This window comes from Salvelinus alpinus, chromosome 6 (assembly GCF_045679555.1).
Source record: "Salvelinus alpinus chromosome 6, SLU_Salpinus.1, whole genome shotgun sequence".
Lineage (NCBI taxonomy): Eukaryota > Metazoa > Chordata > Actinopteri > Salmoniformes > Salmonidae > Salvelinus > Salvelinus alpinus.
Genome location: NC_092091.1, coordinates 76,952,184 through 76,977,294, shown reverse-complemented (window position 1 = coordinate 76,977,294; position 25,111 = coordinate 76,952,184). Strand labels below are relative to the sequence as shown.

The 25,111-nt window shown below is 40.6% G+C and overlaps 1 protein-coding gene across 1 annotated transcript; it reads left to right on the top strand.

The window, feature by feature from the left end:
- The first annotated feature begins 74 nt into the window (after window positions 1-74).
- On the top strand, window positions 75-24,041 carry LOC139579408 (up-regulator of cell proliferation-like). Its single transcript, XM_071408000.1, has 6 exons — window positions 75-225; window positions 1,775-1,941; window positions 5,941-6,054; window positions 8,132-8,429; window positions 12,256-12,525; window positions 19,844-24,041. The coding sequence occupies exon 6, from the start codon at window positions 19,855-19,857 to the stop codon at window positions 22,387-22,389; it is 2,535 nt and encodes an 844-aa protein (XP_071264101.1). The 5' UTR covers window positions 75-225; window positions 1,775-1,941; window positions 5,941-6,054; window positions 8,132-8,429; window positions 12,256-12,525; window positions 19,844-19,854; the 3' UTR covers window positions 22,390-24,041.
- Window positions 24,042-25,111: the final 1,070 nt, after the last annotated feature.

Sequence of the window (25,111 nt, the reverse complement as noted above, 5' to 3'; positions counted from 1 at the left end):
TACACAGATTATACAAAGTAAATCAACTTCAACAATTGAATATTAATTTATGACAAATGAGGGTTCTTAAATAACTAAATGCTATATTTTGTTCTGTTTCTTTGTGTCAATTCCTATTCCTGAAGTTTTTTCCTGTTAGAAACTGAAAGTAAATTCGACAACTTTTCTCTCTTTCTGTGGCTTCACCCGTCAGGTTGTTCGACTTGCAAGACAGCAGGAGAAATGGTAGGTTCATGTTTTTAATATGAAAGTCAGGTGTAAGATTCTTTGTGAGTCGATTATTATCCAACGAAACATATATAATACAGGCCCGATTTTTCAAATTCTTTCTAATTAAATGCCAAGTAAAAAATCTAGTACCCCACTAAGCCCAGTGCGCACAAGGAAGACCACGAAAAGTGTTCTCTTTTACACAGCTACCTGACGCTGAGATTTAAGCTATTTAGCAGATATATTAATATATTTATCCTAAAATAAGAGTTGATTGTGAGGAAAGAAACAATAGACAATCGTGTGTATTGTATACATGTTTTTCTTCCCGAACTTTGATAGGCGGTCATAGGCCTAATTGAGTCCCGTTACATTTTTCTCATCTGTTATGTCCGAATACCCATACTTGCGGTGTAAATAGTAGGCATTTTAGCTATGCGAAAATATAACGTTTTATATGTGAAATTTGGAAATGGAGTATACTTTAAATGCAATGATGTTGTACAAATTTCGGCTATAATTCGCTGCACACTTTTGAGGTAGGACGCACTGTACCCAAATGAAAGGTGAGTCTAGGAGTTGTTATTTGGTGCTTACTGCATACATGTTTAGCAAATAGTACGTTTCTAAATAGTATATAGTAGTACACATTATGTCGTTTTAGTAAGTAGTAGGCAATACAGATTTTGGACAGAGCCTATTACTCCCATCCAACCTTGACAAAATGGATTCCTAAAAAGGCAGCCACTTTGGTTTTGCGTTTGGCCATAGAGATAACATCACTGGCACTGCCCTTGCTGTCTCTCTTTTTTTAAGTAGTACATTTTCTTCTTCAGGACTGGCTGGTCCCTCCTGATGACCCGGCTGGACATGACTCCAACACGGTCACCAGGAAGGGTAAGCCAATGAAGTTGGAAGTCCCACCCAGTTGACTACATTAAAATGCTCGAAGCGCTGCCCATGCTGATACAGCGTTTTGGCCTCTAACATTCTCTATGGTTGGGGCACGTTGAGGCCTTTTGGTTAGAAGGGATACAGTTTATGTCAGAATTGACCACAGGATTTACTTTTCCTAGCAGGATAGGAGAAATTACTTCGCAGGTTAGTATAATTGGCGTAGTAGGTTGGGGAAATTAGGTTAAAGTTAAGAAAAGGGTTAGGGGTAACTAAAATGCACAAATTTACTTTTGATGTCAAATTGGCATAAACTGTATCCCGTCTAGCCATGACCAGGTTGGGGCGTGTCCAGCCAAGGCATAATTCAATATCCTAAATGAAGACCGACACGAAAAAGACAACGAAATAACCTGATTACATGATCACTATAATTATGCCACATTGCTGGGTTAAATCGTTTTTTAATTTATTTTATTTTACATAATAATAAATAAATAAGAACATTCCGCCCTTAGTGTTTTTCACAATTGCATTCGGTACAAAATGCTTTACAGAATGTCATTACAATGTCAATTTAAATCCCCAGCATTGCAGGCCAACAGTAGGCCTACTCTGCTTTTGTATTTAAACGTTTTAATATAATGGTGTTTACTCATCTTATTTACAGATTCATTTGGGACCAGACCAGTCCTCTTCAGGATTGTGAGACCTCCTCCCTGAGAGTTATAATGAGTTATCATCAGGGGGCTGAGGGTGGAGCCATCCCTAAAAAAGACGTAAAGTTGTGTCACCAAACAAGGATCTTGATGAGACCATGGACCCTGAAATGAAGAGGTGGGTGTGTCCAATTAAGCATGTGTAGCACTTCTCATGATGTCTGTTTCCATTGCAGTTGTCAGTATATGAGGTGTGTTTGTGTTCTTGTTGAATACTTTTAGATCCTATGCTATAATTATGTAATAGATTAACGTGAGGATTTTGACCAGAAATACAAAACACCTCTCAAATATATAATAATATGTTCATATGATTTCTATGAAAGATATTGAGTTACTGCATAGTAAATATAACATTTTATTTTAGGGGAAACCTAGTCAGTTGCATAGCTGAATGCATTCAACTGAATTGTGTCTTCCACATTTAACCCTCTGAATCAGAGAGGTGCGGGGGGCTGCCTTAATCAACATCACGTCAGCGGTGCCCAGGGAGCAGTTGTTGTTGGGAGTTAACTGCCTTGCTCAAGGGCAGAACAGCATATTTTTCCACCTTGCCGGCTTGGGGATTCAAACCAGCGACCTTTCGGTTAAAGGCCCAATGCTTTTAACCACTAGGCTGCCTGCTGCCCCTATAATGACTCTAAGCATGATGAGATGTTTTAATTCCTTTAATTCTAATCAATATAGTTGGTGTAAATAACTGTGGAGAAATCAAGGGCCAGTGGTAGTGCAAATCAAATGTTATTTGTCACATGCGTCGAATACAACGTGTGTAGACTTTACCGTGAAATGCTTGCTTACGAGCTATACAGTTTGAAAATAATACTAAAAACAACAAATAAAATAAAGTAGTAACACGAGAAATAAAATAAAATACACAATATATATATACAGTGCATTTGGAAAGTATACAGACTCATTCCGTTGTCCGTCAAAAAGCATTAAACATTTATGGCAAGCTAGCTAGCTTGCTTTTGATAGCTAATTTGTCCTGAGATAAACGTTGAGTTGTTATTTTACTGAAATGCACAAGGTCCTCTACTCCGACAACTAATCCACACAAAATGGTCAACCGAATCATTTCTTGTCATCTCTCCCCCTTCCAGGCTTTTTCTTCTTTTGACTTTTTATTGCGATTGGCATCTAGTATTACCATGACGACCGATCAACCTCAGTTCATCTTTCAGAAACCCACGTCGGTATAACCAATGAGGAGATGGCACATGGGTATCTGCTTCTATAAACCAATGAGGAGATGGGAGAGTTAGGACTTGCAGCGCGATGAGCTTCACAAATAGAACTGACTTCTATTTTAGCACCTGGCAATATAGACGCTCATTGGCGCATGCGAGCAGTGTGGGTGCAATGATTGAATGTGTACATTTATTTTGCAACGCTCGCTCTCGCGATGCGACGTGAGTGGTGTGGTCAGCATGTAAGGAATTCTCCGTAGAGCTCCGAGTCAGGATTGTGTCGAGGTACAGATCTGGGGAAGAGTACCAAAACATTTCTGCAGTATTGAAGGTGCCCAAGAACACAGTGGCCTCCATCATTCTTAAATGGAAGAAGTTTGGAACCAACAAGACTCTTTCTAGAGCTGGCCGCCCGGCCAAACTTAGCAATCGAGGGAGAAGGGCCTTGGTTAGGGTGGTGACCAAGAACCCGATAGTCACTAAGACAGAGCTCCAGACTTCCTCTGTGGATATGGGAGAACCTTCCAGAAGGACAACCATCTCTGCAACACTCCACCAATCAGGCCTTTATGGTGGAGTGGACAGATGGAAGCCACTTCTCAATAAAAGGCAAATGACAGCCCGCTTGGAGTTTGGCACCTTAAGGACACTCAGACCATGAGAAACAAGATTCTCTGCTCGGATGAAACCAAGATTAAACTCTCTTGCCTGAATGCCAAGTGTCACGTCTGGAGGAAACCTGGCACCATCCCTACGGTGAAGCATGGTGGTGGCCGCATCATGCTGTGGGGATTTTTTTCAGAGGCAGGGGCTGGGAGACTAGTAAGGGTAGAGGGAAAGATGAACGGAGCAAAGTACAGTGAGATCCTTGATGAAAACCTGCTCCAGAGCGCTCAGGACCTCAGACTTCGCCGAATGTTCTCCTTCCAACAGGATGACCCTAAGCACACAGCCAAGACAACGCAGGAGTGGCTTCGAGACAAGTCTCTGTCCTTGAGTGGCCCAGCCAGAGCCCGGACTTGAACCCGTTCAAACATCTCTGGAGAGACCTGAAAATAGCTGTGCAGCGACGCTCCCCATCCAACCCGACAGAGCTTGAGAGGATCTGCAGAGAAGAATGGGAGAAACCCCCTAAATACAGGTTAGCCAAGCTTGTAGCATCATACCCAAGAAGACTCGAGGCTGTAATCCCTGCCAAAGTTGCTTAAACAAAGTACTGAGTAAAGTGTCTGAATACTTATGTAAATGTGATATTTATTTTTATTTTTATTAATGCATTTGCAAAAATGTCTAAAAAAATGTTTTTGCTTTGTTATAATGGGACATTGTGTGTAGATTAATGAGGAAAACAACTATTTAATCAATTCTAGAATAAGGCTGTAACGAAAAAAGTCAAGGGGTCTGAATACTTCCCCAATCCACTGTACATGGAGTACCAGATCAATGTGGAGCTATATACAGGGATTAACAGTTCCAGATCAATGTGGAGCTGTGTACAGGGAGTACCAGTACCAGATCAATGTGCAGAAGTACGAGATATTTGAGGTAGATACACTACATAGCCAAAAGTACATCTCATTCCAAAATCATGGGCATTAATATGGAGTTGGTCCCCTCTTTGCTGCTATAACAGCCTCCACTCTTCTGGGGAGGCTTACCACTAGATGTTTGAACTTTGCTGCGGGGACTTGCTTCCATTCAGCCACATAGAGTATAGTGAGGTCGAGCACTGACTTTGGGCAATTAGGCCTCGCAGTCTGCGTTCCAATTCATCCCAAAGGTGTTCGATGGGGTTGAGGTCAGGGCTCTGTGCAAGCCAGTCAAGTTCTTCCACACCAATCTCGACAAACCATTTCTGTATGGACCTCGCTTTGAGCACGGAGTCATTGTCATGCTGACACAGGAAAGGGCCTTCCCGAAACTGTTGCCACAAAAGTGGAAGCACAGAGTCGTCTAGAATGTCATTGTATGCTGTAGGTTTCCCCTCACCTGAACTAAGGGGCCTAGCCCGAACCATGAAAAACAGCCCCAGCCCATTATTCCTCCTCCACCAAATGTTACAGTTGGCACGATGAATTGGGGCAGGTAGCGTTCTCCTGTCATCCGCCAAACCCAGATTTGTCTGTCGGACTGCCAGATGGTGAAGCGTGACTCATTACTCCAGAGAACGCGTTTCCACTGCTCCAGAGTCCAATGGCGGTGTGCTTTACACCATTCCAGCCGACGCTTGGCATTGCACATGGTAATCTTAGGTTTGTGTGCGGCTGCTTGGCCATGGAAACCCATTTCATGAAACTACCGATGAAGAGTTCTTGAGCTGACGTTGCTTCCAGAGGCAGTTTGGAACTCATTAGTGAGTGTTTCAAGCGTGGACAAACAATTGTCACGTGCTATGTGCTTCAGCACTCGGCGTTCCCTTTCTGTGAGCTTGTGTGGCCTACCACTTCGCGGCTGAGCCGTTGTTGCTCCTAGACGTTTCCACTTCACAATAACATCACTTACAGTTGACCGGGGCAGCTCTAGCAGGGTAGATTTTTGACGAACTGACTTATTGGAAAGGTGGCATCCTATGACGCTGCAACGTTTTAAGAGCAGTCTCTTTCCTCTGGTTGTATATTTTAATGAAGAGTAACAGATCAATGAATATCCCTATTAGTTTCAAGGAGGGGACCTTACAGTAAAATGAAGAGTTAGATTCCACGTTCTATGTTCTACCTGGAAAAGTCAATAAGTTCCTATAATGATTGTTATTTTATGTAGTTGGCTAGAATAAGAGAAGCTAAATATCACATCATGGTGATTCAGATCATAATTATGTGGAAGAGAGGAATATAATAAATGTTTATTGTATTTGTTTTGTGTGTTTAGTATTTAGTGTTTTATTCATTTTTTGTGTGTTTTGTGTGTCTGTCTTGTACTACTAGGGGCCAATCAGAGAGAGCAGAGTCTATTTCCTCTGGTATTCTATCAATGAAGACTGACCGATCCATGGAATACCCTCTTCATTTCAAAGGAGGGGTCTCTCTACAAAACAAAGGGTGAGATTATGATGTGCACCCAGCTGTAAATACAGGCCACTGTTGTAAAAAATGCTGACCTCATGAAATAAAAGATCTGTGACTTAATTTAAAGCACAAATACACATCATGATAACAGATGGTTATAGGTAGGTTACCATGTGTTGTTATATTATCATGATAACAGATAGTTATAGGAAGGTTACCGTGTGTTATATTATCATGATAACAGATAGTTATAGGTAGTTTACCATGTGTTATATTATCATGATAACAGTTATAGGAAGGTTACCATGTGTTATATTATCATGATAACAGATAGTTATAGGTAGGTTACCATGTGTTATATTATCATGATAACAGATAGTTATAGGTAGGTTACCATGTGTTATATTATCATGTTAACAGATAGTTATAGGTAGGTTACCATGTGTTATATTATCATGATAACAGATAGTTATAGGTAGTTTACCATGTGTTATATTATCATGATAACAGTTATAGGAAGGTTACCATGTGTTATATTATCATGATAACAGATAGTTATAGGTAGGTTACCATGTGTTATATTATCATGATAACAGATAGTTATAGGTAGGTTACCATGTGTTATATTATCATGACAACAGATAGTTATAGGTAGGTTACCATGTGTTATATTATCATGATAACAGATAGTTATAGGTAGGTTACCATGTGTTGTTATATTATCATGATAACAGATAGTTATAGGAAGGTTACCATGTGTTATATTATCATGATAACAGATAGTTATAGGTAGTTTACCATGTGTTATATTATCATGATAACAGTTATAGGAAGGTTACCATGTGTTATATTATCATGATAACAGATAGTTATAGGTAGGTTACCATGTGTTATATTATCATGATAGCATAGAGTTATAGGTAGGTTACCATGTGTTATATTATCATGATAGCATAGAGTTATAGGTAGGTTACCATGTGTTATATTATCATGATAACAGATAGTTATAGGTAGGTTACCATGTGTTATATTATCAGGCCATTATGTGTTTGAGTTTGAGTTGAGTTTATTTGTGTTTTTACAGGGACAGTGCACATTAATCAACGTTTCAGTAAAAGTGCCGGTTTTAGCCAGACGGCTAATTTTCAACCGCAGTCCCTGGGCAGGTTATTAAAAACAATTACAGTATAGACAATCATTGAGCAGTGAGCACACGCAGAGCAACATAGGACAAGCAAGACATAGCATACAGACAGAGCAACATAGGACAAGCAAGACGTAACATACAGACAGAGCAACATAGAACAAAAAGCAGCAAGACAAAATTCATAAAAGCAACAAAGTGTTTCCACACCTCACAAGCTACAGACAACATGGAAAGCGGCAATACACAGCTAGGGATTATGATCACAAATCTGATTGACCTTTAGCCATGTCTTCATGCATTTTGTGAAAGTATGATAGGTGGTACAGTTATGTGTGTCTGATGGCAGTGTGTTCCAGACATGGGAAGCTCTTACAGAGAATGCGGATTTACTAAAGGTGCTTTTCCTTAAGGGAACTATACAGTCACCTCTCATGGCAGACCTTGTGGATCTGCTGCCATATGTTTGGGGTTTCCATTTAACAATAATACTGAGTGGAGCGTGAGCCAGGCCATTTAGGATCTTGAATACAAGACATGCGTCGGTGTATTGCACAAGATTTTTCCAACTCAGGAGCTCAAGCTTTCTGAGGATGTAACAGTGATGATGGCTATTGGGCTTCCTATCAAGCACTTTGAGAGCCTGTTTGTAGACAGACTGAATAGGTTTTAATGTTGTACAGCAAGCTTGGGCCCAACTAGTCAAGCAGTATGTTAAGTGGGGGAGTATCATAGATTTTAAGTACAGTTTTGCTACCTCTGTAGTCAAACAATTACGTATAAATCGGAAATTAGCTTGGTTGAATTTGGTTATCTGAATGACCTTTTTCACATGCTTTTTGAAAGAGAGGTTGGAATCAAGTATGATGCCAAGGTACTTAAAATCAGATACCACCTGGAGCTTCTGAATGGATGAGGTTCTTTTGATCGATGTATTTAATAACTGTTATTTCCAATTCCCATCAGGCCAGGAGAGGTACCCTGTGATATCTGCTCTGAGGTCCAAGCTGTGAAGTTCTGTCAGACCTGCAGTGTGTCCTACTGTGAGACCCACATCAGACAGCACTATACAATACCTAAACTAAAGAGACACACACTGGTGGATGTGACTGGAGACCTGGTGCAGAAACTCTGCCAACATGACTACAGTTCTCTGGAGGTGTTCTGCAGGACAGACCAGATGCTGATCTGTAGTCAGTGTGCAGAGACAAACCACAAAGGACATGATACCACCCTCCATCAGATAAAGAAAGCAGGAAGACAGGTAACTACTGGGGTTAATCTGGAAGACAGGTAGCTACTGGGGTTAATCTGGAAGACAGGTAGCTACTGGGGTTAATCTGGAAGACAGGTAGCTACTGGGGTTAATCTGGAAGACAGGTAGCTACTGGGGTTAATCTGGAAGACAGGTAACTACTGGGGTTAATCTGGAAGACAGGTAACTACTGGGGTTAATCTGGAAGACAGGAAGCTACTGGGGTTAATCTGGAAGACAGGTAACTACTGGGGTTAATCTGGAAGACAGGTAGCTACTGGGGTTAATCTGGAAGACAGGTAACTACTGGGGTTAATCAGGAAGACAGGCAACTACTGGGGTTAATCTGGAAGACAGGTAACTACTGGGGTTAATCAGGAAGACAGGTAACTACTGTGGTTAATCGGGAAGACAGGTAACTACTGTGGTTAATCGGGAAGACAGGTAACTACTGTGGTTAATCGGGAAGACAGGTAACTACTGTGGTTAATCGGGAAGACAGGTAACTACTGGGGTTAATCGGGAAGACAGGTATCTACTGGGGTTAATCGGGAAGACAGGTATCTACTGGGGTTAATCGGGAAGACAAGTAACTACTGGGGTTAATCGGGAAGACAGGTAACTACTGGGGTTAATCGGGAAGACAGGTAACTACTGGGGTTAATCGGGAAGACAGGTAGCTACTGGGGTTAATCAGGAAGACAGGTAGCTACTGGGGTTAATCTGGAAGACAGGTAGCTACTGGGGTTAATCTGGAAGACAGGTAGCTACTGGGGTTAATCTGGAAGACAGGTAACTACTGGGGTTAATCAGGAAGACAGGCAACTACTGGGGTTAATCTGGAAGACAGGTAACTACTGGGGTTTATCTGGAAGACAGGTAACTACTGGGGTTAATCAGGAAGACAGGCAACTACTGGGGTTAATCTGAAAGACAGGTAACTACTGGGGTTAATCAGGAAGACAGGCAACTACTGGGGTTAATCTGGAAGACAGGTAACTACTGGGGTTTATCTGGAAGACAGGTAACTACTGGGGTTAATCAGGAAGACAGGCAACTACTGGGGTTAATCTGGAAGACAGGTAACTACTGGGGTTTATCTGGAAGACAGGTAACTACTGGGGTTAATCAGGAAGACAGGCAACTACTGGGGTTAATCTGGAAGACAGGTAACTACTGGGGTTAATCAGGAAGACAGGTAACTACTGGGGTTAATCTGGAAGACAGGTAACTACTGGGGTTAATCAGGAAGACAGGTAACTACTGTGGTTAATCTGGAAGACAGGTAACTACTGGGGTTCTCTTTTCTTTCGGGGTTGTACAGTGCAGTTCCAGTGTCAGTACATTTCTGAACAGTACATGTCTGAAGGCTCCTTAATTAACACTAGAACCGTTGGGACTCGAGGCATCCCAGTTTGGGCCGTCAACATTCTAACAGCCTAATAAAAACATTTCATATGTGCTACGGCAACAATAATCCTTTGGCTGTGTTATGAAGGTCTTAGTATTTTATTAGTTCTGATTAGGATCTGCAATTATCTGCTGCTGAGGCAGTGGCTACTCTTCCTGGGGTCCAAACAGGAAGCAAAACACAAAGTAGTATATATTGCACTATATTTATGTTACAATTAAATAACGTGGCAGACATAATACAATACAAAACAAAATATAGAATGTCTGTCTCTTCACAGTCCCTGTTGTAAGGGGTTATTTGATCTGGTTTTCAATCTGGTTTTATTGCTATCCCAAATTACATGGGAAAGGGGATAACTAGTCAGTTGTACAACTGAACGCATTAAACTGAAATATGTCTTCCGTTATTTGAAAGTATGACAGCAATCCATGCTTTGGTTCAGTTTTCCTGGCACTGTTTCCACATGCAAGTGTTTTTTCGCATTTGTGGCTCAAATCCAATTCAAGTCATGGGACCGATATTAGCATTTTACGTGTATCATGTCCAAATCATCCAAAAGTACTGTATCTATCATTGATTGTGAAGCTCAACAAGGTCACTTGTAGATGATTTGAACATGATGTGTGAACAAGGCTAATATGTGTCCCATAACTTTAATGAGATGTGTACAACAATTGCTAAAATGTTAGCATGTGTCAACAGTGCCAATGAAGCTAAACCAAAGCATTGACTGCTGTCATACCTTTTCCATAGACTGATTAGAGGGTAAGGAAAACAATATTTAATTTTGTAACTTGGGTGAACTACACCATCATCATTTTGTTTAGGCAGGTCTTAAGAAATATTATTCAACTAGATGTTTTTAAAAAGAACAGAATAGGATTTGTATTATGTTACTATTATGTTATTAGTTTCAATATAGTTGATGTGTAGTTTCGATGGGCTATTAGTCAGATGTGCAGCCGGATGAAGGAAGGGCAGGGGGAGGAGGATATGTCCTCCTAAAACGGCTTATAATACACTATGTTGGTGACATCGTAATTATATTTTTTGTACGATTACATTTTTATATATACACTTAACAAAAAATATAAATGCAACAATTTCATTGCTTTTACTGAGTTACAGTTCATATGAGAATTCAGTAGGTTGAAATAAATTCATTGGGCCCTTATCTATGGATTCCACATGACTGGGAACACAGATATGCATCTGTTGGTCACCGATACCGTACAAAAATGGGCCTCACAATTGGCTTCAGGATCTCGTCACGATAGTTTTGTGCATTCAAATTGTCATCAATAAAATGCAATTGTGTTGGTTGTCCGTAGCTAATGTCTGCCCATACAACAACACCGCTGCCACCGTGGGGCACTCTGTTCACAATGTTGACATCAGCAAACCGCTCGCCCAGAAAACAACGGTTGTGAGGCCTGTTGGATGTACTGCCAAATTCTCTAAAACAACAAAGGTTAATTTCTCTACCATAAGCCGTCTCGGCTTATTGTAGAGAAATGAACATTCAATTCTCTGGCAACAGCTCTGGTGGAGATTCCTGCAGTCAGCATGCCAGTTGCACGCTCCCTCAAAGCACGAGACAACTGGCAATGTGTTGTTTGACAAAACTACACATTTTAGTGTGTCCTTTTATTGTCCCCAGCACAAGGTGCACCTGTGTAATGATCATACTGTTTAATCAGCTTTTTGATACACCACACCTGTCATGTGGATGGATTATCTTGGAGAAAAAATGCTCACTAATATAGATGCAAACAAATTTGTGCACAAAATTGTGAAAAATGCGACTTTTGTGCAACGGAACATTTCTGGGATCTTTTATTTCAGCTCATGAAACATGGGAACAATAATTTACATGTTGCCTTTATATTTTTGTTCAGTGTATTTTCTCAAACAATAACAACGAAACAAAATACAATAAACAGACGCACAGAAATTTCAACAAAGATCAATGACATCACACCTGCTCAGACCCACATGTTCCCACCCATACACATCATGTATGTCTCACAACCCCTCCCCTTTCATCTCCTGGAACGTTACAGTGCATGTAGCACTCTATGCTATATGGCCTCAAATTACACTGTTCTACTTTTCTCTGGAGCCCACACCTTTTCAATATTTAAATAATAATACATTTCATTCATCCACTGTTTTAGTGATGGAGCATCATTTGATTTCCAGTTTTAAAGTAGAAGTTTTTTCAAAATCATTGACGAGAAAGGTACTGTATGGTTCCCCCCATTGTGTATCTCACCGCTCCCTCAATCAGGTCAAACCACACCCAAACAGAACCAACCTCAAAAACAAAAATGAGCAAAACCCCAAAACCTGCGTATAACACTCCTGTAATATGTTTCTGGAGTTAAACTGTAGCCCTGACAATAATGTATTTTCATTTAGTACCCCCTGCTCCAGACCAGCTGACTGTTGACTCAGTGGCCGCCACATCAGCTGCTGTTAGCTGGAGCCTGCCACCAGGATTGGACCAAACCCAACATCATTATCAGATCTCCTACCACTGTCCAGGGACAGAACCACACACCACTACCACGTCTTCACACAGCATCACTCTCTCTGACCTGCAAGGTGGTAGTCAGTACTCTGTCACTGTCTGCACTGTGCTGGAAGATGGAAGGCAAAGTCAACTGGTGTCAACAACCATCATTACAAGTAAGGATGTACCCTAATTATAAAAAATGTAAAAAGTAAGATGTTTATTACACGGAACCCAAACTGGCTGCGCGCGTGCGCCATCGTGCATAAATGTATTTTGTACCCCTCCACCAAACTTGATCACGACACGCAGGTTAAAATATCAAAACAAACTCTGAACCAATGACATTAATTTGGGGACAGGTCGAAAAGCATTAACCTCTAACGAGCCTCTACCCCGGGTCCGGGATCACCCCCCACCCCCCCACACACTGATTAGCATAGCTAGCATAGCTTCACAAGTAGATAGTAGCATCTAAATATCATTAAATCACAAGTCCAAGACACCAGATGAAAGATACAGATCTTGTGAATAAAGCCACCATTTCAGATTTTTAAAATGTTTTACAGGGAAGACAAAATATGTAAATCTATTAGCTAAACACGTTAGCAAAATACACCACTTTTCTAACTCCATCAGTTTCTTACTCCATCAGGTGCTATCACCAATTCGGCTAAACTAAGATATTGATAGCCACTAACCAAGAAAAAACCTCTTCAGATGACAGTCTGATAACATATTCATGGTATAGGATAGTTTTTGTTAGAAAAAAGTGCATATTTCAGGTAGAAATCACAGTTCTACATTGCAGCTGCAATCTGAAATAGCGTTGGAAGCAGCCGGAATAATTACAGAGACCGACGTCAATTACCAAAAGAATCATCCTAAAACACTTCAGAAAAATAGACAGCCTACAGCAATCGAAAGACACAGATCTTGTGAATCCAGAGAATATTTCAGATTTTCTAAGTGTTTTACAGCGAAAACACAATATAGCATTATATGAGCGTACCACAATAGCCAGAATCACAACCGCATTTACCAGCTGTAAATGTTAGCGATCGTAACAACCCAACAAAAGATATATAATTTGACTAACCTTGATATACTTCATCAGATGACAGACCTGTAACATCATATTACACAATGCATATAGCTTTTGTTCGAAAATGTGCATATTTAGCAGCATAAATCGTGGTTATACTATGTAATCACTACAAACATTGCATGTATTCTGGCCGGCGCCATTTTGGATTAGCGCCTATTCTTATAAAAATACTATTCATAAACTTGACTAAAAAATATAAGTTGGACAACAATCGAAAGATAAATTAGTTCTTAATGCAATCGCTATGTTAGATTTTTTAAATTAACGTTACTAGACATATAGTGTGCGTTGCAGCCAGACCAGTGCCTGCAAAAGTGGAGCGCAAACACTATGACATTTTTCCACATAAATACGTAATAACATCATAAATAGTTCCTACTTTTGGACGAGCTTCCATCAGTATCTTGGGCAATGTGTCTTTTCTTCAAAAGAATAGTTGCTTTGTTGTAAAACGTCCTCTTCACCTTTGGAACTAGCTGCTACCATTAGCTATGTCGCACACACATGTCCAAATCCTCAAACTAGATACAAAGGAAATTCAGAAAAATAGCACTATACTCGCATAAACTGATATAAATCGGTTTCAAATAACATCGTTATGATGTTTCTAACACCTATATTTAATTAAATTACAGACGGATACTGTTGATAAAACGTTTACTTGAGACAGGAGAACAAGTGGAGACATAGGACGAGGTGGATAATTTTATAATAAGGCCGTTTTATTCAAGTGTAAAGATATCAGGCAAAAACGTGCACGGCCCCTTTCTGTCAGATTCTTATGAAATCGTCGGAGAAGAGGCCGCTCTAAGCAGTACATACAGATTATATAGGCAACAAGCAAAGTAGGTTGATCTTGTCGTCTGGCCTTCCGATTGGTCGATCTGGGTCGTGGGTAGTCCTGCTCGTACCCGGTGTCGACGTTCCATTGGTTCTTGACATAGTTCTTTGTCTGGAGCTCCAACCCTGAGTTGTGTGTGTCTGAGTGATTGTCATGGGGGAGGGGAGTTGTGGGTGTCGTGCATGTGTCCAATGAGTCCAGCATATGTCCAATAGAAAGAGGGAGTGTGTATATTATGTCATCCATAGCTAATGTTGAGAAGTTGTCAAAACAAGTTACCAATATCTAATACAATTCCTTACAATACATCTCTGGTCGATAACTGAGCGTTCCAAAATTTCATCCTGACTTCTTGCCAGGCGCCATGACGAACGAGACAAAGAAAGGTACTCTCGTTCCATCCGGCTTTATAACCTCGGACAGCTACGTAGACAGACCATTCCACTTCTCATTGGTTACTGACATCCAGGGGAAGGCGGGTGCAGTTCAATTCCAGCCATAGGATATACACAGGCTTTAAAACTGAACCCAGATCAGAGGATAATTCTCAGACCTTCGCAAGTCATGTCAGGATTTTTGCTGTAGAGGGAGTTCTGGGTCACCCACAGACATAATTCAAACGGTTTTAGAAACTAGACAGTGTTTTCTATCCAATATTAGTAAGGATATGCATATTGTACGATCAAGAATTGAGCAATAGGCCGTTTAATTTGGAGACCAAAAAATGCTAATGCGGAACAGCACCCCCTATAGTTGCAAGAAGTATGGCAATTTAGCTGGTTAGCTTGCTCTTGCTAGCTAATTTGTCCTATTGAACTAGCATGCTGTTGCTAGCTAATTTGTCCTGTGATATAAACATTGAGTTATTTTACCTGAAATGCACAAGGCCCTCTACTCCGACAATTAATCCACACATAAAACGGCCAACCGAATTGTTTCTAGTCATCTCTCCTCCTTCCAGGCTTTTTCATCTTTGAACTTATATGGGGATTGGCATCTAAACGTTCATAGTATTACCACGACAACCGGCAAAACATTTCGTCTTTCAATCACCCACGTGGGTATAACCAATGAGGAGATGGCACGTGGGTACCTGCTTCTATAAACCAATGAGGAGATGGGAGAGGCAAGACTTGCAGCACGATCTGCGTCAGAAATAGAAAGGAGTTCTATTTTTGTCACGATCGTCGTAACTTGGAAGAGAGGACCAAGGCGCAGCGTGATAGAAATACATCTTCTTTTATTATGAAGACGAAAAACGAACACTATACAAACTACTACAAAAACAACAAACGATCGTGAAGCTATAACAAACAATAAGTGCAGACACTGGCAACTTACACATAGACAATTACCCACAAAAGCCTACTGTCTATGGCTGCCTTAAATATGGCTCCCAATCAGAGACAATGAATGACAGTTGTCTCTGATTGAGAACCATTCAGGCAACCATAGACTTACCTAGACACCTACACTCAACACAAACCCATACACTCTACCAAAACCCCCTATACCATACAACCACCCCAGACGAGACAACTATACACAAACATCCCCCCTGTCACACCCTGACCTAACCAAAATATTACAGAAAACAAAGATAACTAAGGCCAGGGCGTGACAATTTTAGCCCTAGGCGTCGCTGACGCTCGAGCAGTGTGGGTGCAATAATTGAATAACATGGATTTCTAAAAAAAAAGTCCGACGCTCGCGCACGTGACGTGTCCGGTCTGGTCAGCATGTTAACCCATCCACCACCCACCTCTTCGGAGGACATCTTTTTGTTTTTTTTTACAGCTTTTCTGCTACGTATACATACATTTTACATATACATTCTACATATACATTTTACATACCTGATACTTTTATATACAGCAATCAACATAATACATGACCAAACATAAGCTCTTTAATCCCACCCCTCAGCCACTCTCAGCCCATCCCACCCATCACCATAGACCACCCTCGTTTGGTTTCCATGTGTCATATATTTTTTAATTGTGCTGTGATGTTTTACAAACATTTAGAACCTTTCTAGTCAAATAGTATCCACAGATTTTGAGCTAAAGATGAAAACCTTTCCTACGAGTATTTTTATATAATTTATTGAATATGGCTTTCCATATCACCCAACACTGCTATTTGTAAGATTCATTTTAAGTGAATGTTGTAATGAAGTAACCTACTTAAGTATTATCTCTGGTGTCAAACTGACTAGTTATCTACAGTTGAAGTCTGAAGTTTACATACACTTAGGTTGGAGTCATTAAAACTTGTTTTTCAACCACTCCACAAATTTCTTGTTAACAAACTAGTTTTGGCAAGTCGGTTAGGACATCTACTTTGTGCATGACACAGGTAATTTTTCCAACAATTGTTTACAGACAGATTATTTCACTTATAATTCACTGTATCTCAATTCCAGTGGGTCAGAAGTAAAAAAAAAACACTAAGTTGACTGTGCCTAACAGCTTGGAAAATTCCAGAAAATGTCATGGCTTTAGAAGCTTCTGATAGAGTAATTGACATCATTCGAGTCAATTGGAGGTGTACCTGTGGATGTATTTTAAGTCCTACCTTCAAACCCAGTGCCTCTTTCCTTGACATCATGGGAAAATCAAAAGAAATCAGCCAAGACCTCCCCCCAAAAATTGTAGACCTCCACAAGTCTGGTTCATCCTTGGGAGCAATTTCCAAACGCCTGAAGGTACCACGCTCATCTGTACAAACAATAGTATGCAAGTATAAACACCATGGGACCACGCAGCCGTCTCAGGAAGGAGACGCCTTCTGTCTCCTAGAGTGCAAATCAATCCCAGAACAACAGCAAAGGACCTTGTGAAGATGCTGGAGGTAACAGGTACAAAAGTATCTATAACCACAGTAAAACGAGTCCTATATTGACATAACCTGAAAGGCCACTCAGCAAGGAAGAAGTCACTGCTCCAAAACTGCCATAAAAAAGCCAGACTATGGTTTGCAACTGCACATAGGGACAAAGATCGTACTTTTTGGAGAAATGTCCTCTGGTCTGATGAAACAAAAATACACTGCTCAAAAAAATAAAGGGAACACTAAAATAACACATCCTAGATCTGAATGAATGAAATATTCTTATTAAATACTTTTTTCTTTACATAGTTGAATGTGCTGACAACAAAATCACACAAAAATGATCAATGGAAATCAAATTTATCAACCCATGGAGGTCTGGATTTGGAGTCATACTCAAAATGAAAGTGGAAAACCACACTACAGGCTGATCCAACTTTGATGTAATGTCCTTAAAACAAGTAAAAATGAGGCTCAGTGGTGTGTGTGGCCTCCACGTGCCTGTATGACCTCCCTACAACGCCTGGGCATGCTCCTGATGAGGTGGCGGATGGTCTCCTGAGGGATCTCCTCCCAGACCTGGACTAAAGCATCCGCCAACTCCTGGACAGTCTGTGGTGCAACGTGGCGTTGGTGGATGGAGCGAGACATGATGTCCCAGATGTGCTCAATTGGATTCAGGTCTGGGGAACGGGCGGGCCAGTCCATAGCATCATTGCCTTCCTCTTGCAGGAACTGCTGACACACTCCAGCCACATGAGGTCTAGCATTGTCTTGCATTAGGAGGAACAAAGGGCCAACTGCACCAGCATATGGTCTCACAAGGGGTCTGAGGATCTCATCTCGGTACCTAATGGCAGTCAGGCTACCTCTGGCGAGCACATGGAGGGCTGTGCGGCCCCCCAAAGAAATGCCACCCCACACCATGACTGACCCACCGCCAAACCGGTCATGCTGGAGGATGTTGCAGGCAGCAGAACGTTCTCCACGGCGTCTCCAGACTCTGTCACGTCTGTCACATGTGCTCAGTGTGAACCTGCTTTCATCTGTGAAGAGCACAGGGCGCCAGTGGCGAATTTGCCAATCTTGGTGTTCTCTGGCAAATGCCAAACGTCCTGCACGGTGTTGGGCTGTAAGCACAACCCCCACCTGTGGATGTCGGGCCCTCATACCACCCTCATGGAGTCTGTTTCTGACCGTTTGAGCAGACACATGCACATTTGTGGCCTGCTGGAGGTCATTTTGCAGGGCTCTGGCAGTGCTCCTCCTTGCACAAAGGCGGAGGTAGCGGTCCTGCTGCTGGGTTGTTGCCCTCCTACGGCCTCCTCCACGTCTCCTGATGTACTGGCCTGTCTCCTGGTAGCGCCTCCATGCTCTGGACACTACGCTGACAGACACAGCAAACCTTCTTGCCACAGCTTGCATTGATGTGCCATCCTGGATGAGCTGCACTACCTGAGCCACTTGTGTGGGTTGTAGACTCCGTCTCATGCTACCACTAGAGTGAAAGCACCGCCAGCATTCAAAAGTGACCAAAACATCAGCCAGGAAGCATAGGAACTGAGAAGTGGTCTGTGGTCACCACCTGCAGAACCACTCCTTTATTGGGGGTGTTTTGCTAATTGCATATAATTTCCACCTGTTGTCTATTCCATTTGCACAACAGCATGTGAAATTTATTGTCAATCAGTGTTGCTTCCTAAGTGGACAGTTTGATTTCACAGAAGTGTGATTGACTTGGAGTTACATTGTGTTGTTTAAGTGTTCCCTTTATTTTTTTGAGCAGTGTAGAACTGTTTGGCCATAATGACCATCATTATGTTTGGAGGAAAAAGGGGGATGCTTGCAAGCCGAAGAACACCATCCCAACCGTGAGGCACGGGGGTGGCAGTATCATGTTGTGGGGGTGCTTTCCTGCAGGAGGGACTGCTGCACTACACAAAATAAATGGCATCATGAGGAAGGAAAATTATATGCATATATTGAAGCAAAATCTCAAGACATAATTTAGGAAGTTAAAGCTTGATCGCAAATGGGTCTTCCAAATGGACAATGACCCCAAGCATACTTCCAAAGTTGTGGAAAAATGGCTTAAGGACTACAAAGTCAAGGTATTGCAGTGGCCGTCACAAAGCCCTGACCTCAATCCCATAGAAAATGTGTAGGCAGAACTGAAAAAGTGTGTGCGAGCAAGTAGGCCTACAAACCTGACGCCGCTACACCAGCTCTGTCAGGAGGAATGGGCCAAAATTCACCCTACTTATTGTGGGAAGCTTGTGAAAGGCTACCCAAAATGTTTGACCTAAGTTAAACAATTTAAAGGCAACGCTACCAAATACTAATTGAGTGTATGTAAACTTCTGACCCACTGAGAATGTGATGAAAGAAATAAAAGCTGAAAGAAATAATTCTGTCTACTATTTTTCTGACATTTCACATTCTTCAAATAAAGTGGTGATCCTAACTGACATAAGACAGGGAATTTTGACTAGGATTAAATGTCAGGAATTGTGAAAAACTGAGTTTAAATTTATTTGGCTAAGGTGTATGTAAACTTCCGACTTCAACTGTAAATTACTGTAATGTAAATTAACTAATCATAGCAGATGTGTCAATATGGGATGTAAAGGTACAGTATCTTCCCTGATGAGAAATATATGATGGTGATTCCTTGGATCATTTCCTGTTTCCTGATCTTCATTTCTATCTACAGGATCCTACCTGATGGAGGTGTTGTCAAAGACTGGACTAGAAGATCATAATGAAAACAAGCTGACGTTAAGTACTGTCCTTGAGATAAATGCTGATACTACATCAGATGAACCTCTTACCACTATGCAGTCAATTCCAGGGGCCTTCCTTAAGAAATTAATGATGGCAAATCTGAATGCTAGGAGTGTCAAATGTATGTCCACTGATACAGGTGGTTCATTTTGGGGAACAAACCATTTTGACAATCTAAAAAGTGACTCTGATAACAGTAATGTGATTAATCCACTGGACCTGATTACAGCCCTGTTTCTGTGCTCAGACAGTTTCCTGCAGCAGGAGATGGTCCAGAAAATGTCCATGTGTCAGTTTGCTGTTCCTCTGCTGCTGCCCAACTGTGACACAGAACAAATCACTTTGATGCTGTGGGCCTTGAGGGACATAGTGAAGAAGTTTAGACTCTCTTCCCAAACATCCACAAAGGCTTTTGTGGTGGAGAGAATTGTACTCTCTGATATTCCTATGGTGTCCTTTGTTAGGTTAGGGGAGATTAGAGTGTCTAAGTCTCAGATCTTGAACAAGTTGCTTAGTAACCCTCAGCAGTACCATGACACATTTGTTCATCATGATATGGAATGTGGTGACATCCCTCATAGAATCTCAGATGGTCTGGTTGAAATCAGCTGGTACCTTCCATGTGGGAACAGAAACATAGACATGCTCACAGAGCCTGTGGTGGTGGCCAATCTCAGAGGAGACATCAGGTCCTTTGAAAAACAGTTCTCCTTTCTGTGTCAAACATCAGCTGCAGTTTACATTTTCACTGATGATTTAGAGTCAGATCTCAATTTGTTGAAAAGCAAAAACACAAAAGCAGAGTTAATTCTAGTCGTCAACTCTCAACGAAAATCGTTCAGAGTAGACACATTGAAAGAAATGACCACAAACTGCAGTATCAATGACCAAAATGTGATTGTGAAGAAAAAGAAAAACGATGCAGAATTTGTCAAAACCCTGCAATCATCTGTTGGTGCCATCATTGAAAATACTCAAAACTGGTTGACAGTGGAAAACATGACTGACATAGCTCGTCACAGTGGGATTCTGGTTGATGAAGACCGCAATGAATGTCAGAGTGCCAGGAAGATGGCAGATGAAATCACCAGCAACATCACAGACACAGTCAAATTCAAAGACAAACAACTACCCTTACAAGGGAAAATCTGGAAAGAGCTTTCCCAGTTGGAGAAAGAGAGATGTAGACAGAGAAAACAAGGGGATCAAGACATTGAACACTACAAGAGCTCTCTGAAGAAAAAGGAGAAAGGGCTGAGAGAGAAGCAACAAACATGTGACATGTCAGATGCAATGGAAAGCTTCATTTCAGGATTGTCAGGTTCAGGAGCGGAGCGTTCCTATTTCCTCAAATGGATGCGGATAAATCTGGACAATCTGTCACCGAAGAACCTGTCTGGTTTAAGGGACCGGTACAAAGATCTTTGCCAATATTCTCCGGAGAGAAAAGACGACATTAAAGATTTGGATAAGCAATTATCTGATTGTTCCTTAGGTCTTGAACACTTCCTGCGTGAGTTGGGCCAGTTATATGAAGCTGCCTGCTCCCTCCCTGAAGACAGTCCTCAAAGGAAACAGATGGAGCATCTCCCTGGATTGTGTGCTCAGATGCTGTTGGATGGTTTCCCCATTGAGCTTGTGGATGGAGATGCATCAAATATCCCTCTGAAATGGATTTCAGCTGTTCTGACTCAGCTTCATACTCTTGTGGACTCTAACAGCATGATCCTGGTTGTCTCAGTTTTAGGGGTCCAAAGCACTGGGAAGTCCACTCTCCTCAACACCATGTTTGGGGTCCAGTTTGCTGTCAGCAGTGGAAGATGCACCAGAGGGGCCTTCATGCTACTGATTAAAGTCAACAAAGAACTCAAGGAGGAGCTGAAATGTGACTTCATCATGATCATTGACACAGAGGGGTTGAAATCACCAGAGTTGTCTCAACTAGATGATAGCTATGAACATGACAATGAACTGGCAACACTGGTGATTGGACTCAGTGATGTCACAATTATCAGCATGTCCATGGAGAACAACACAGAGATGAAAGACATTCTACAGATTGTTGTTCATACCTTCCTCAGGATGAAGGAATTGGGGAAGAAGCCAGTATGTCATTTTGTGCACCAGAATGTGTCAGACATGTCTGCTCATGACAACAACATGAGAGAGCGGAAGAAGTTGTTGGAACAGTTGAATGAAATGACCCAGGCAGCAGCCAGAATGGAGAAGAAGGAGAATATCACCAAGTTCACTGATGTGATGGAGTATGATCCAGACACAAGCAGCTGCTACATCCCAGGCCTCTGGCATGGGACTCCACCTATGGCTCCAGTCAATGCTGGATACAGTGAGGCTGTGTATGATTTAAAAAAGAGCTTGATGCAAGACTTAATAAAATGCCAGAGTAATGATGACATTACACATTTCCTGAAGTGGACAGAAAGCTTGTGGGAGTCTGTGAAATCGGAGAAATGAATTTTCAGTGTCAGAAACAGCTTGATTGCAGATGCATACACCAGTTAATGCTCTGAGTACAATGGTTGGGAACGGTCATTCCAGAAGGACATTTATTCCTGGATAATGGGTGCTGAAAGCAGAATATAAAACAGATCCAAACCCCCAAATGAGCATAAGAATCATGCTGAAGGACTTGTCCTGTCATCCCAATGGTGGAAGCAGTTTATTACTGTCACTAGGACAGCAGAATCCCTGCCCATCAGGTTCTACGTGTTTTAAGTTGCCAGTTAGAATAGTAGAATACACAAGGTGCAATTTAGAAATTTGGTTTTGCATCCACAGTTTTTCTCTGGTTATGTAAGTCACTGATAGTCAGTCATTTAGCCCATGTCAGCAAAACATTTTTAGATTGCTAAGTTAGTTTAGCGGCCAGCTATCTAAACTATTATGGTTGAATTATCTGCTGGGGTCTCCTTTTGATTTTGTTAGTCAGTCTAACTCAGATATTATATTAAAAAATATCATTAAAAATGATGATTAAAAAAATTAAAAATGATATTATATTAAATCAAATGTATTTATAAAGCTCTTTTACATCAGCAGATAATTATACACAAACCCAGCCTAAAACCCAAAACAGCAAGCAAAGCAGACGTAGAGTCACAGTGGCTAGAACAAACTCCCTAGAAAGGCAGGAACCTAGGAAGAAACCTAGAGAGGAACCAGGCTCTGAGGGGTGGCCAGTCCTCCTCTTGCTGTGCCTGGTAGAGATTATAATCACTGTGTTGACTACTAGTTGACTTTGACTGGAGTATGAAGTCTAATCTCAACATTAGAAAAATATATTCACATAATTTGTATAAACAGCTGTATTAGAATTGAATGAAGATTATGCTCATTGGGATGAATATAATGAAACAAGGATATACCTACAAGAGAGACGTGTAACTAATTATGAAAGAAAGGTCATTTTGTTTGTTTGATCTTAGATGTTCTATATTATCTTTGGTTTAATTTAGTTTAATCTTGTATATCATTCATACAGTCTTTGAAGGACTAGCCCAGTGATGGACTAAAGGGATCCATAGATCAGTGCAGACTGTAAATATTGTCCATTAGAGATTTACATCCATAGAGATGTGATTCTATATGTAATGCTATGTTTTACACCTTTACAAAAAGCCTCTGAAACAGATGCATACATACTGTACATTGTGAAAGGCTTTGTATGTTTGTAAGAAGAGACCATCTTAGTCCTCATCTTATGAAATGAAGTTGCTTTAAGGGCTACTTTAGTTGCATGCATGTTAAAATATTCATTTCCGTCATGTAACAAGTTAATTATTCCATTGTTTGTTTATTTTTCTCAGATTTGTCAAATGTAAAGAATGTATACAAATCTGATTTCATAAAAAAATATCTTTATTCTTTTACTTTAGAAAAATGCATAACCAATGATTCATCACCTACTTAACATCAAATGTACAACATTTATCATTGAAATACTTTTTATATACCTCATTTCAAAATCTCAGCATTATTTTATTGTAGAAAAATACATGTATCATATCCTATGATTATCCTATGATTAATCTACTCATCATCATACCAACAATGATGTATACCACTTATCCTTGAAGGACTTTTTAAATAAAAACTGTTAATTGAGATTACGTTTATTTTACTTCATTCCCTCATAGATATTTTTTAAGTTAATAAAAATATTAGAATGAATATTTTAATACTCTTGAAATATTTGTATGATACAGTAGGATGAATCCCCCCTCCTAATCTACCTTATATTATATAATCATACCACAGACCTTTTCTTTAAATAATGAATCAATATTTGTTAATTGACTATATGGCGTAGCGCTATCAACAAAATGCATGAAAGTTGCTTTAAAAATAAATGTATTATTAGAATGTAAGTTATGCAATTAAAACAGATATTAAGTATTGTTAGGGATTGTTTCTATAGCAATGAAAATCAGTAAGAACAAATACACCCACAAATGTATGAAAGTGAGTGAGAGAAGAAGAGAAGTAGAGGAAGAGCAGGTTGAGAGAGGAAATAAGTGAATTGCTTTGATATTAGGTGATTCTACACTGACAACAGATTTAAACAGGCATGTTGACTCCATACCTCTGAAAGCATCCATTCACTCCTATCCAGTGGGGAAATTAACAGGTAAATCTTGGTGGGGCAAAAAAAAGAAAAAGAAGTGGGCTGCATGCCAGCAAAGACACCACACAACACACCACTAAACAATACATTAATTGCACTATAACAGTAACAAACGGTACACACAAACTGTTAGGGCCTACATAAAGCTGTCCCAACATCTTACAACTGCTACACCTGGCTATCAGCAGAGCCTTGTCTGGCAGTGAAACAGTTAATTCAGCCTCATTTACTGCCATTTAAAAAACATAGCTGATAAGGCTGACTTGCTTAAACAAATGTGGTTTCTAATGACAATTGAGATGTACAAACTATGGCATAAGGGGACGATAAGAGACAATCTGTAATTTCGATTAAGACATTAATGAGCGAGCTAGGATGGACGTAATCAATATAACTATTTGTTCAGCAATTTTGAAATGTACAGCGACGTAATTCAGAACATGGGCCATTCTTACAGTGTTCTCCCTCTACACCAAGTCAGAACCATAGGATAAATAAAGGAGGCATATAAGCAGACAATGAAAGCAACATTTTATGATTACATTTCTCTAA